The sequence below is a fragment of the Dendropsophus ebraccatus genome, chromosome 1, assembly GCF_027789765.1.
Source record: "Dendropsophus ebraccatus isolate aDenEbr1 chromosome 1, aDenEbr1.pat, whole genome shotgun sequence".
NCBI classification, from domain to species: domain Eukaryota; kingdom Metazoa; phylum Chordata; class Amphibia; order Anura; family Hylidae; genus Dendropsophus; species Dendropsophus ebraccatus.
Window position 1 is genome coordinate 170,260,711 of NC_091454.1, and position 13,551 is coordinate 170,274,261.

The 13,551-nt window shown below is 41.4% G+C and overlaps 1 protein-coding gene across 1 annotated transcript in view; it reads right to left on the minus strand.

Moving 5' to 3' along the window:
- The window catches only part of ARNT2 (aryl hydrocarbon receptor nuclear translocator 2), a 73,390-nt gene that overhangs the window by 25,147 nt on the left and 34,692 nt on the right, over positions 1 to 13,551 (minus strand). Inside the window, exon 7 of the mRNA XM_069984520.1 lies at positions 5,763 to 5,865. Coding sequence (XP_069840621.1) covers positions 5,763 to 5,865 — 103 coding nt within the window. The remainder of the gene's footprint in view (positions 1 to 5,762; positions 5,866 to 13,551) is intronic.

The window sequence follows — 13,551 nt, forward strand, 5'->3', positions numbered from 1 at the left end:
AGGTATCTGAGGGGTGCAGAACAGGTGTGTGTGGTGCAGGTGTACCATACTCACCTGATCTGGGCGTCCGGAGTGAAGATCTGCGGTCCGCGCCGTCCTCGCGCCTTCTTCGCCTCACTTCCGGGTTCGGTCGTCCAGAGTCGGAAATCTTCGGAAACGTTCGGGTCCTCGGGTTCGGCAGGTCTCGGCAATCTCCGGCAGCGTCGCTCTACTGCCCCCTAGCGGCTGATCAGTGAATATCATTCACTGATCAGTTGCTTTGGGTTAAAAAGAGATTTTTTTTTTTTCCCAATTTTTTTTTTCTTTTTTTGCGCCCTAACGCCGCTGAGTGCTGATCAGCATCGTACGTAAGTGTGCCGCTGATCAGCAACTCCTCCTTTTTGGCGTAGGGGCTGCCCCCCAGACACGTCTTTTCCGCCAGTACCGTCCCAATTAGAGATCACGGTATGGCGTGAAATTCTACAAACTCTGTGAGCGTACCTCAGGGTACACTTACAGATCCAGGGTACGTGCACACTGCGGAATGGCGAAGGATAACCCTTTGTGCATTCCGCAGCTGGCACCCGCCGGTGAACTGATGGAGGCGCGTCTCCACCCGTGTCATAGACTCCATTCTATGCACGGGCAGATTCCGTCGTCCGTCCAAAGAATGAACACGTTCATTCTTTGGACAGAGGGCGGAATCCGCCCGTGCATATAATGGAGTGTGACACGAGCGGAGACGCGCGCCTCCATCAGTCCGCCGGCGGGTGCCAGCTGCGGAATGCACAAAGGGTTATCCTTCGCCATTCCGTAGTGTGCACGTACCCTTAGAGTGTATGAAGGAAGGGACACCCGAATCCAGCCCCCAGATGCTCCCCCCCCCCCCATCCTCCGAGTTAGTGGGAAGATCTTTCGGGAACTAATCTTCCCACTGCTGGATAAAGGTCACCACCCGTACGGGGATAACTTTTATACCAGCACCCCCTCTTCCGGTCCCTCTCTGCCCAAGCTACTGTAGCTTGCGGCACAATCCGAAAATATCAGAAGCCGTAATAAAGCCCTAATATTTAGCAGCCATGGAGCGGACCCAGCGCTTCTGGATATGAAGGACCCCGTATCGCACCAGGACAACATTTTCCAGGTGACGTCCCCCACACTGGAAAACAGGAGACCCCAGAAGAAGTGCAGAGTGTGGGGTAACAGGGGGATCAGGAAGGACACCATTTTCCAGTGTGACACCTGTCCTGATCCCCCCGGCCTCTGCATACTGGATCGCTTCAAGGCGTACCACACGTCATCGGAGTTCTACATTATCTAAATTCTGTCCCTTATTCCTATTTCAGGGGTCACGTTGATCCGGGGATTATTCTGATCGCTATTATGGAGTCGGGAAGGAATTTTTCCCTTGTGATGAGGCTACTGTGATGAGGCTACTGGCTACTGTCGGGTTTTTTGCCTTCCTCTGGATCAACACAGGTTGAATTTGATGGACACCTGTCATTTTCAACCTTATAAACTAATAATTGGCCTAATACCCCCAAATAAATTAATAATTGGCCCTTTTCCCCAGCTAAATAGGTATGGCCGCCATTCCCATTAGAGGATACCATGATGCAATTACAAAGCCTCTGTGCGGCCAGGACAGTAGAAACTCCCCACAAGTGACCCCATTCTGGAAACTACACCCCATAAGGAATCTAACGAGGGGGGCAGTGGGGATATGGCCCCCTGGTGACGGCCACATTTGGGCCGTTAAAATTAAAAAAATTTATTTTTTATTTTCATGGCACATGTTCCACTTATGTGCCCGTCACCAGTGGGGTCCATATTCTCACTGTACCCCTTGTTGGATTCTTTATGGGGTGTAGTTTCCATAATGGGGTCACTTGTGGGGGGTTTCTACTGTCCCGGCAGCACAGGAGCTTTTTAATTGCGACATGGCCTCCATCCTCCTCCCCTTGGTGGCTTGCCCTCTGGGCATATGGCACATTATATCCACATGTGGGGTATTTTCGTACTCAGGGGAAATTACCCTACACGTTTTGTGTTCACTTTCTTTTTTAACCCCTTGTGGAAAAGGAAAAAATCAAGGCTAGACCAACATTTAGTGTACAAAAATGTTTAATTTTTACACTAAATCATTAATCTTGTCTTGATTTTTTCATTTTCACAAGGGGTTAAAAGATAAAAAAAAACACTAAATGTGTAGAGCAATTTCCCCTGAGTACGGAAATACCCCACATGTGGACATAAAGCGCCATGCGGTTGCAGGGTAAGCCTCCAAAGGGAAGGAGCGCCATTTGGCTTTTTGAGGCTGGATTTGGCTGGAATGGATTTTGAGGGGCCATGTTGCATTTAAAAGGCCCCTGTGTTGCCAAGACAGTTGAACCCCCCACAAGTGACCCTATTATGGAAACTACACCCCTCAGGGAATGTAACAAGGGGTGTAGTGAGCATATGGACCCCACTGGTGACGGGCACAAATGTGGAACAATATGGCAAGGGGTTAAAAGAGAAAAAAACACACAAAATGTGTAGAGCAATTCCCCCTGAGTCCGTAAATACCCCACATGTGGACATAAAGCGCCATGTGGGCGCAGGGCAAGCCTCTGAAGGGAAAGAGCGCCATTTGGATTTTGCAGGCTGGATGTGGCCAGAATGGATGATGAACGCCATGTCGCATTTACAGAGCCCTCGTGCTGCCAAAACACTGGAAACCCCCCACAAGTGACCCCATTCTGGAAACTACACCCCTCAAGGAATCTAACAAGGGGTGCAGTGAGGATATGGTCCCCTTGATGACGGCCACATTTGTGCCGTGAAAGTGAAAAAATTAAATTTTTCCCTTTCACGTCACATTGTTCCACATTTGTGCCCGTCACCAGTGGGGTCCATATGCTTACTGAACTCCTTGTTAGATTCCTTGAGGGGTGTAGTTTCCAGAATGGGGTCACTTGTGGGGGGTTTCCAGTGTTTTGGCAGCACAAGGGCTCTGTAAATGCGACATGACCCTTGAAATCCATTCCAGTAAAATCCAGCTTGCAAAGGCCAATTGGCGCTCCTTCCCTTTGGAGGCTCGTCCTGCGCCCACTTGGCACTTTATGTCCACATGTGGGGTATTTCTGTACTCAGGAGAAACTGCGCTACATGTTTGGTGTTTTTTTTTTTTTTTTATCCCCTTGTAAAAATTAAAAATGAAGGCTAGAACAACATTTTAGTGTAAAAAAATAGAATTTTTCCTTTTTTACACCACATTGTTCTGAAAATCTGCGAAGCACCTGTGGGGTCCAAATGCTCACCGCACCCCTTGTTACATTCCTTGAGGGGTGCAGTTTTCTAAATGGTGTCACTTTAGGGGTGTTTTTTAGGTTTTGGCACCCCAGAGCCTCTGCCAACCTGAAGTGGTACAGTCAGAAATGACCAAATATAACGGAGGAGTTGAAATTCACTAGGCGCTCCTTTGTATCTGAGGCTTGTGGTTGCGTCAAATAGCGCAATAGGGCCACATCTGGGGTATTTCTATAAACTGCAGAAACGGGACAATAATTATTGGGGTGCATTTCTCTGGTAATAGGTTTATCATTATGAAAGATATTGGATTACAATAAAAACTCTGCACAGAAAATAAAAAATTTCAAATTTCTTACACACTTCGCTTTTATTTCTGTGACTCCCCTAAAGGGTTAAAAAACTTTCTGGATGTGCTTTTGCAGAGTTTGGGGGGTGCAGTTTCTGAAATGGGGTGCTTTGTGGGGCTTTCTAACATAAAGGCCCCTCAAATACACTTTGAACCTGAACAGGTCCCTAAAAATATCTGATTTTGAAATTTTACTGAAAATTTGGAAAATTGCTGCTAATGTTTTAAGCTTCCTATTGTCTAAAAAAATGAAATATAGTTTAATAAATGCTGCCAACATAAAGTAGACATGTTGCTAATGCTATTTAATATATAATTTATGTGGCATAACCATTTTCTGTATAAGCAGAAAGGTTTCAAAGTTGGGAAAATGCATTTTTTCACAATTTTTCACATTATTTTGGTGTTTTTCATAAAGATTTATTATGAGTATCAACTCCATTTTACCAGAAATGTAAAGTACAATATGTCACGAGAAAACAATCTCAGAATCAGCCGGATAGGTAAAAGCATCCCGAAGTTATTAATGAATCGAGTGACACTGGTCATATTCATAAAATTTGTCTCTGTCCTTAAGGCCATTTCAGGCTCTGTCCTTAAAGGGGTAGTCCACCAAAAAAAATTTTCTTTCAAATCAACTGGTGCCATAAAGTGCCAGAGATTTGTAATTCACTTCTATTAAAAAATCTCAAGTCTTCCAGTACTTATCAGCTGCTGTGTGTCCAGCAGGAAGTGGTGTTTTCTTTCCTGTCTGACACAGTGCTCTCTGTTGCCTCCTCTGTCCATGTCAGGAACTGTCCAAAACAGGAGCAAATCCTCATAGAAAACCTCTCCTGCTGTCCAGACTGGAAATAATACAACTTCCTGTTGGGCATACAGCAGCTGATAAGTACTGGAAGGCTTGAGATTTTTTAATAGAAGTAAATTACAAATCTCTGGCACTTCATGGCAGCAGTTGATTTGAAAGAATTTTTTTTTTGGTGCACTACCCCTTTAAGGGGTTAAGGTCCCTGTATTCAACACTAAGGCACCATACTTTTCTTACATAGGAATAAATTGAAGGCATAGTGAAAGAGACCTGATGGTAACTTAACAGTAATAATGTGAATTCATATACATGGGCAGACATTATTTGTGCATATTCAGTTACCCCTTTATTTTAATACAATACCTAGACGCTTTCCACATTTTCCTAATAAAGTGTTCATGTAATTTTAAAAGAAACCTTTCAAATGTTACAGAAACATGTCAAAAGTTTTGATCTGTGGAAGTGCCGAGACCACCTCCAATTACTGGAACGAATAAGAAACGGATCTTGTTCTCAGTCTTGTTCTCCTTGGCTTCATAGACTTTCTATAAAATCTGACTTTAGCCAGAAGATGGCATGGGGAGAAAGCACTTAGCTGAGAAGTTCTCCTGGCTGGTTATAGTATTCAGAGGGGGTTTAGTATCCACACTTCCACTGAGCAAAACTTTTGACATGTCTCTATGGTATGTCAAAAGCTTTTTAAAATAACAATTTAAAGGCAGAGTATAACCTTTTTTGTACAACTCTATTTTCTATACATGATTCCGGAGGCAGCCAACTTGCCTGAACTGTTGCCCTGGCACGGGAACAGCAGTTCAGAGATTTGCTTCACAGCCGTATGGACATAGGAAACCTGTGTCAGGAAACCACCTATTAACTTATATAGGAGATTGTTGTGGGCCTGCCCTGACCTGTGCAGAGATCACTGTACAGGAAGGGAGATGTACTGTAAAATAAAGCAGTGTCCATCACTATTGCCAATGTGTTATCTGCTTACAGCTTTATAAAAGAAGTGATAACTTTCATTGGTATCTTGTGATGACGAGATGGCTGCTGAGAAATGTTCTCTATAGAACTGTGTCAGGCGAATGTAAAGTTCAGTGACCTGAGTAAATACTGCAATCTTTAGGATCTTTTTAAAAAATATATATAAAGAAAAAAATACAAAAAACATGAACTTAAAAGTTTTAACCGGATTTAAATGTCAGATTCTCTTACATATCTGTGGTTAAAATTTTGCCTCTAACTACAGGATCTGGATATAATGTAGTTTATTGCCCTAACAAAGCAACTCATCCAAAATTATCCTCAATAAAATATATGTGTTGGCATTACCTCATGCGGCAAATGAATGAACGCCGTGATCCCATGCACATTCTCATAGATGACTGCTGGCCCTCTTTCTTTACTGTGCCCGTTTTCAAATCCAAAATCCGTCCTAAATACAGAAAAACAAAACAATTGAATTATTTTTTTTCCCTTCTCAGTTCCTTATTGAATTAAGATTTTCATTGTGCTGACTTTACACGGATACTCATGTTTCTGCTAGTAAGTTGTTACTTGAAATGGACCTCTTCACGAGGATGAAAAGACTTAAAAGTACAGAAAAGACCGGCAAATACAACTCCTGTAGATAGCCACAGACTGTATATTAAAGGGCATCTGTCAGCTCCATATCAGGTACAGGGCTGCAGACACAGAGGCAGGTACTAGGACTATAAAACTAATCATACCTTTGTGTTTGCCGATATCCACATAAAAAGTTCTAAAATGGCTTTATTAGCAGTTAGAGTGTCATATAGGCGGTACCAAGCTGAAGCATCACGCCTCCTTCCTACCCTGTATGATTGATTATACAGAAACAGACACATGGGCACATATTTCCACAGTGAAAAATTATCTTTTTATTGCTTATAATTTAAAATGTAACAATCCTGAGATGTAAAACCAGCACAAGGCAACAATGACCCTATACAGAGATAACGCCACCACAACCAGATGTATGGGATAAATAGACATATAGGGGATGATTTAGTGTAAAATTTAGTCTGATGCAAACTGACTACAGCAACCAATCACAGCTAAGCTTTCATTTTACCAAAGCTGAAAGTTGATCTGTGATTGGTTGCTGTGGGCAGTTTGCACAAGTCTAAATTTGACACCCTTTAAAAAATCTGGGCCATAGTATTTGCACAATGCCCCTTAATATATGTAAACATACAAAATAAGCACTCTGACATGAATTGCAGTCATAAGCCCCTCTCCGTCCAGCCCCGCACACCCAACTTCACTAATGTTAGTACTGAAACATAGGTGCAATAGCATTCAAGGTCTGACCCATACTATACTGGTGGGATGGCACATACTCCAACGTGCGTTTCACGTTAAGATGCTTCCTCTGGGGAAGAAACAAGAAAAAAAAACAAAAAAACAACAACGATGAATGCAATAGTGACACAGTATTGACCTAGCCCTGAAGACATGACAGAAGAGGCTAGATCAATTATCTGTCTCTAAATCACTATTCTTCATGTCAAAACAGAAAACATCATGACAGAATCCATTATAAGGTGTCCAATGATTGTACAGTGAATGATGTACAGTGTGAAAGGGATCTTGCCATCTTTTGCTTCTATGACTAATATGAAATCACAATGCAGGTCACGGACAAAATTGTAAGTGTTGTATTCTTAATAGAAGCACTATACTTGTAAACAAACCCAGCAACAAGAGTTAAATAAGATTTAGTGGTTCTTCCTTCCCTTCTCCCAAGTGAAATAAAACATAATCTGTACATGTTTATTATAGAGTTGGGTGAAATAGGTGTCTGCCGAATAAGCATTAGGCTGACTGCTATTGTGTGTGTATGGTCTATTTAACATTTCGGTTTACATTAAACCCTATTGATAAACTGTAAGTGTGTTCGCATTCGGACCAGAGCAGTCTCATTTGCAGCCATGGTCATAGATGAGGATTAAGCAATAAAGTTCCAAATTGAATGATCACTGCCAATATTTTATGCATTATTCACTAATATAAAACACCCTTTTTATTGTCCTCATATGCTTGCAAGCCAGCAGTCTCACAGCAAGGAGGTAACCTTCTCTCCATCACATGCAGATAGTGTGCCCTCTGGTGGTGGGCACAAGTCTTTGGCCATGAAAAGTGTAGACCTGGCAGGCTTCTAAAAATAGGATTTACACCATCAATCAGGACAAAAATAGCTATCCTCAAACATGTGACCGGCTTACTTTATTGGATACAAGTCTGTGGTTTTGTAAGTTTAAGAACATACATATTATGTAGTTGTTTTTTTACATATTTTCTGAATGAATCAGTGGCCAAAAAACACGGGGTCCTGTCCGGAGAGAACGAGAAAACATCTGTTTATTAAGTAAGCACAGAGAAAAAAATCAGTAAAAGGTTATTAAAGAGTAAAGGGGTAATGAAGCAATGAAGTAAAGCACTGTAGAGCTGAACCACTAAACAGAATAGCCCTTAGTATCCCATAGGAGAACCTATAGAATACACTTCAATGATTATTACAGGCTTCATGCAGACATAAGGAATATAGTGCTTTCCTACCAAGATGTCATTGAAAGTATTTAAGCGTAAATCAATCCCCAGGGTTCTATGCGACTAAGGTGTGGGATGCCTGTGGTCACTATAAACCCATGCTCCCTCACTGGTTTTGGATTTAAACCTTTGACGTTGCTTTTACAGTAATAAGTAAACATGAACGTTGCAAGGATCTCCATATGAACAGTATTAATATTACTTCTGGCAAGTTGCGAACTAGCATGGATAGATACACTATCATGCACAATGTCGCTTTCCATGTCCCCCTCCAGTCCTCTCGCTCATCTTCTTGGCAGCGGACATAGGACACATCTGATTTCACTTGGATTCTAGTAGCTGAAGAACATATGACATCTCAGTTCCATGTTGTGTTCATAAATTAGAAAGTGGTTATAAAACCAAGACCCTAAGACATGTGGCTTGTGTGGCTCCTGTGAACATGTGCCAGGCTTTTCCGGTTCTGGGCTGCTTTGGTAAGAACAGCTCGTGTCTGTGCACCACAACCACCTGCCACATATTATAGGAGTTCATAGGACAGTCAATAACGACTCCTATTTCCAGGGCAATGTCCCCTAATGCTCTTAGTCATTTGATTCTTGAATACTAAAATACTGCACAGATGAGCGCCGTTGGTAGAAAATCACAGAACATACAGGCAGGGAGCATATTCTGGGGACAGGAGGAACAAGTGCGAAGGGGTGTGGGGGTGTAAAAGTCAAAGAAAGGGGGTAAAAGTCAAAGAAACCCACACTGCAAGCCTTGAAGAAACAGGACACAGCTGGGAGGAGGATAAATTTGAATGGTATGGCCTATATGCTGTGGATAAACTTCAATGCACAAAATATTCGTTGAACTGTGCAAATTTTCTGCTGAGAATTTGATGTAATTATGCATACTAAATTTTTAAAAATCAATTGGGGGTATTAAGTTTCTATGCCTATGGCTTGGTATAGAAAACTTACAAATTTATGGCTTACTGTCATTACATACTGGCCGCACCCATTCAAATCAACTGGTTATGACATGGTAAAATCATGCACTGCAGATCAATGTCTGCTCAGATTTTTTTTTTTGCTGATTTTTTCCACGGTGTGGAGATGAAGAGACTTCCCTCACACAGGTGGCAGAATCCAAGTACGCAACCCTGTCAACACTGTTCTCTGCCACTAAAGTGAGCTGTATACAGAACTGCAGGAAGTCCCATAGACTTACAATGCAATACACTTGGTTGTGCACTTGGATACGGCCGCCTTGGTGAAGTGAGAGACACCTTTTACATTTCTTCCACTTTCCTGCTACCATAAATTATGCAAAATCCAAAGCAAACACAGTATGTGCGACCCTATGATAATTCTTCTCTATAAAGTGATTTAAAGGTAGGTTAACTCAAAAAGTTCCACATAAATTAGCCTTTGCATGTGGGTAATATTCTCAGCTGAACTGAATTTGTTAGAATTTTCTTAATACAGTGATTTTTCAGCCATATTTCCTGTAGTGAAGATGTACCTGTCATCTGCACATTACTGCAATGTAAAAAATTCAAACATCCATCCATACAAACAAAACTCCATATATCCAGGACAAAAGTGTTGGCTCTGATACTGACATGCAGAAATTAAGTAAATGTGAAGACGGTATATACATGTCTCAGATCTCAGAACTCTTCTAGAACATGTCCTTAGAAGGGTCATTGACACAAGCATCATTAGTACTGACTACATCTATAGCACTTTATAAACATTTTTCCCTTGCTATCATATCTCCATGCAAGGTGTTCTTAGGGTCCTATTAGACAAACCGATGTTTAACAATTACCGATTCCAAATGAGAGCTTTTGGGAAAGACCTCAAATTGTTCACCATAACACACAGAACAATAGTCGATTATCACAATCGTCACTATGACCGTACAATCGTTCACTCCTTCTGATCCCAGCAAAAGAACAAACAATGTGTACATTTAGCAAACGATTAACAGTTATTTTATAGTCAGCTTAAAAGATGCAATCATTAACATATGAACTGTTCTTTTGATCGGTGCCTGCATACACAGAGAGAGTTTATCATTAAATTCAACGAATATAATGATTTGTCGCACAATAACCGGCCCTTAGTGATGTGTGAGGGGCTTGTGTATATACACAGTAGCCAATCTAGGGAGGCAGCGCTGCAGGGGGAGGGACAGATAACCAGCCTGAACCAATGCTGAGACAGGAGGTGTCTATAAGACTACCTTATACTTCCTGTAAGCAAGGTACCTGAACAGTAGTCACTCATCTTAGCTGTGCCCTAATGGCTCCTGTCTAAGGGTGGTATTAAACAAAACAATTATTGTTCGAAAAATCGTTAAATCATTCAGATTTGAACAATAATCATTTAGTGTAATAGCAGACATTGATTAAACGACCAACGAGAATACCATATAATTTTTGAGGTTTTGCCCAGTGTGCAAAGAATTTTTTCTAAATCCCCATTACATACAATTTGCTTACTGCAACAAGCCATCACAAAACTGTTATATATGAGGTCATATAGATCAGATCTGAAATCTAGAAGATTTTCGGCAGAAAAAGACCACTGGGTCCATCTAGTCTACTCTTTTAGTATTTCTTTTATTATCTTAGGATAGATATGTTTATTAAAGGCATGCATGCACTGTTGTACGAGTTGCTGTTGGAAACAGTCAAAAAGTTTGTCAACATACCCCATGCAGCCTATAACTGCCCCAGTGGTGCAGCGAAACAATGACACTGGGTTATCTTGTAGTATTTGAGTTAGTTGGATCAGATTTCTGGTATGAAACCAGTAGAATTATAAATTCATGTACAGATAAAGAAAGTAATATAACATTTCTAAATTAAAAAAAAAAATGTCTTTATGTTAACTGTAAATGTTAAAAATATACACTTTAGGGCTGGGTTCACACTACGTATATTTCAGTCAGTATTGTGGTCCTCATATTGCAACCAAAACCAGGAGTGGATTAAAAACACAGAAAGGATCTGTTCACACAATGTTGAAATTGAATGGATGGCCGCCATATAATGGCAAATATTTGCTGTTATTTTAAAACAACGGCTGTTATATTGAAATAATGGCAGTTATTTACTGTTATATGGCGGCCATCCTCTCAATTACACCATTGTGTGAACAGATCCTTTCTGTGTTTTTAATCCACTGGTTTTGGCTGCAATATGAGGACCACAATACTGACTGAAATATACGTAGTGTGAACCCAGCCTAAATATGAAACTATGACCCTAAGAACACGTAGCTAGCGCTGGATTGTTTAACATACTTAAGCAATAACAAAGATGGCCCAGTGGATCCCTTAGAAGGTATTCTTAGCCAGAAAATGACTTGTCTTAGTTTTAAAATTGGCAGCGCAGCCCAGAGGAGTGCGCACACAGCAAAGTGAGACAACTCTGTGAAAGAAGAGCAGGCGAGAGCTGTAAAGGCAAGCAGTGGCTGTCCAGAGGTCAGCACCACTGTTCTGCTATATAATTTACCGTAAATCACAGCCCAGTTCTTGTTAACAAGGGTGATGACTCTACCATTAAGACAAATAGAAATATGGGTCAACAGCTGTGATTAGTAAAAAGTATTAGACTTTACGAGTCCCTTAGATAAAGATAGATTCTGAAGTACTGGAGCAGAGTCAAAAGAAAGAGAAAAAATGTCAAGCTTTGAGTCCAAGAGAAAAAAAAAATCCCTAAAAAGGAAAAAGCCAGACGAGGGCACAGGAAAACAACAAGGAAATGAGCGGCCAGTGGGGCAGCGCAGGTGTTTGATACACTGCCAAAAGTATGGAGGATTTGTGAGGAAGAGTGTCACCACAAAACACATTTTTCAGATAGAGCCAAAACCCATGTCATTATTCCAGAATGATGAGAGAAAAGGGCACGATCTAATATGACTGAATGGTGGAAATGAGCTACAGCATTGGGATAGAGTAAGATAACATAAAGCAAAACAGCTCATATGGTAAAGCAACATTCGTCTATGGTCACACATAGAAATGAACAGATTGCCTGAAATTTGCTTTGAGTATGATTCATTAGAGTTCAATATGTTACAAATAGATTTAGTTGAAACAAAAGTGCCTCAATGGCCCTGAAAAGTCATATATGACCTTCCTAGGTCTCCGAGCTTCCAGGTTTAGGGTGGGGTTCACAGCAGCGACATTACACTATGGAACATAATGGACAAGGTGTAGGCATAGTAGTAGCGTATGCTATATTGGAGGATTTGCCTAAAACTAATCTCAAAAGCCTGAGATCTGCAAACTGATGTGTCATACAGCATAAAGGGACACCGAGTATACTGCTACTATCAGGGCCATATTTACCACTAGGCACCCGTGGTCCGGTGCCTAGGGCAGCACCTTTTAGGGGGGCAGCACCAGGGAGCAGGGGTACAGAAAAAACTAATTTTTTTGTTTTTATTTTTTTAGTAGTTCCCTCCTCCCGTTCAGACTTGCCAGTAAATCTGGTGTCTTTTCCAGGGGGGTGGGGGGTATGATGGTATTTGTCAGGTCTGGTATCGCCAATAGGTGTGAGAAGATGGGACGTCTTCAGGTTTAGTGCCTAGGGCAGCAGCAGCTGTTAATACAGCCCTGGCTACTATAGAGATTTTTTTTTATTATTGCAAGTATTACTAGGGGAATATCAAGAGTGAAATACATCTTGAAAGGAATAAAGAAGCAAGAGACAGAATAAGATGGTGTCTGTATATGTTACTCCAGTATGGTGACATGCATGAAGCCCTACCAATACAAAAGAACCACAAGAGGGACCAAGTACAAACTCCATAGATTAGAAAGGAGAACCAGGAAAGCAAAAACAAAGTTAAAAACAGGGGAAAACATGTAGAAAGCTAGGGAATCAGAGAGGAAAAATGGAGACTGCTGTAGAGGAACACGAAAACCCCATGTGAACAACAGAAAGAAACTTCTAAAAGCAAAGAGGGGCCTGTATTATGTAATAAGAGATTCCAAGGATTGCCAGAAAAAAAAATCCAAAGCACCTGACAAGAAAAGAGAGTAGAGAAAACAGCAGAAGAGAAAGAACCCAAAGAGCACAAAGGGAACAAACAGACTTAGGGTACAAACACACACGGCATATAAGCTGCGTATTTACTGCGATACGCAGCAGATTAGATCTTAATAACTGAACACAGTATCAAATCTGCTGCGTATCTGCTGCGTGTGTTTGTACCCTTATGGTACAAACACACACACCCTATACGCAGCAGATACGCAGCAGATCTGCAGCAGATTTGATGGTGCAGATTTGATGCTGTGTTCAGTTATTTAGATCTAATCTGCTGCGTATTTGTTGCGTATTTGCTGCGTATCGCAGCAGTAAATATGCTGTGTGTACGGTGTGTGTGTTTGTACCCTAAACCATAAAAAGGAACCAAGACATAATGCATAAAGCAGGACTGAAATAAGCTCAAAAAACATTCATGGACAGAAAAACAAAGACCAGAAAAAGTCAGTACCATGCAGTTCAAGCTATAGAGCTAGCAGGGCTGGGGAGCATATG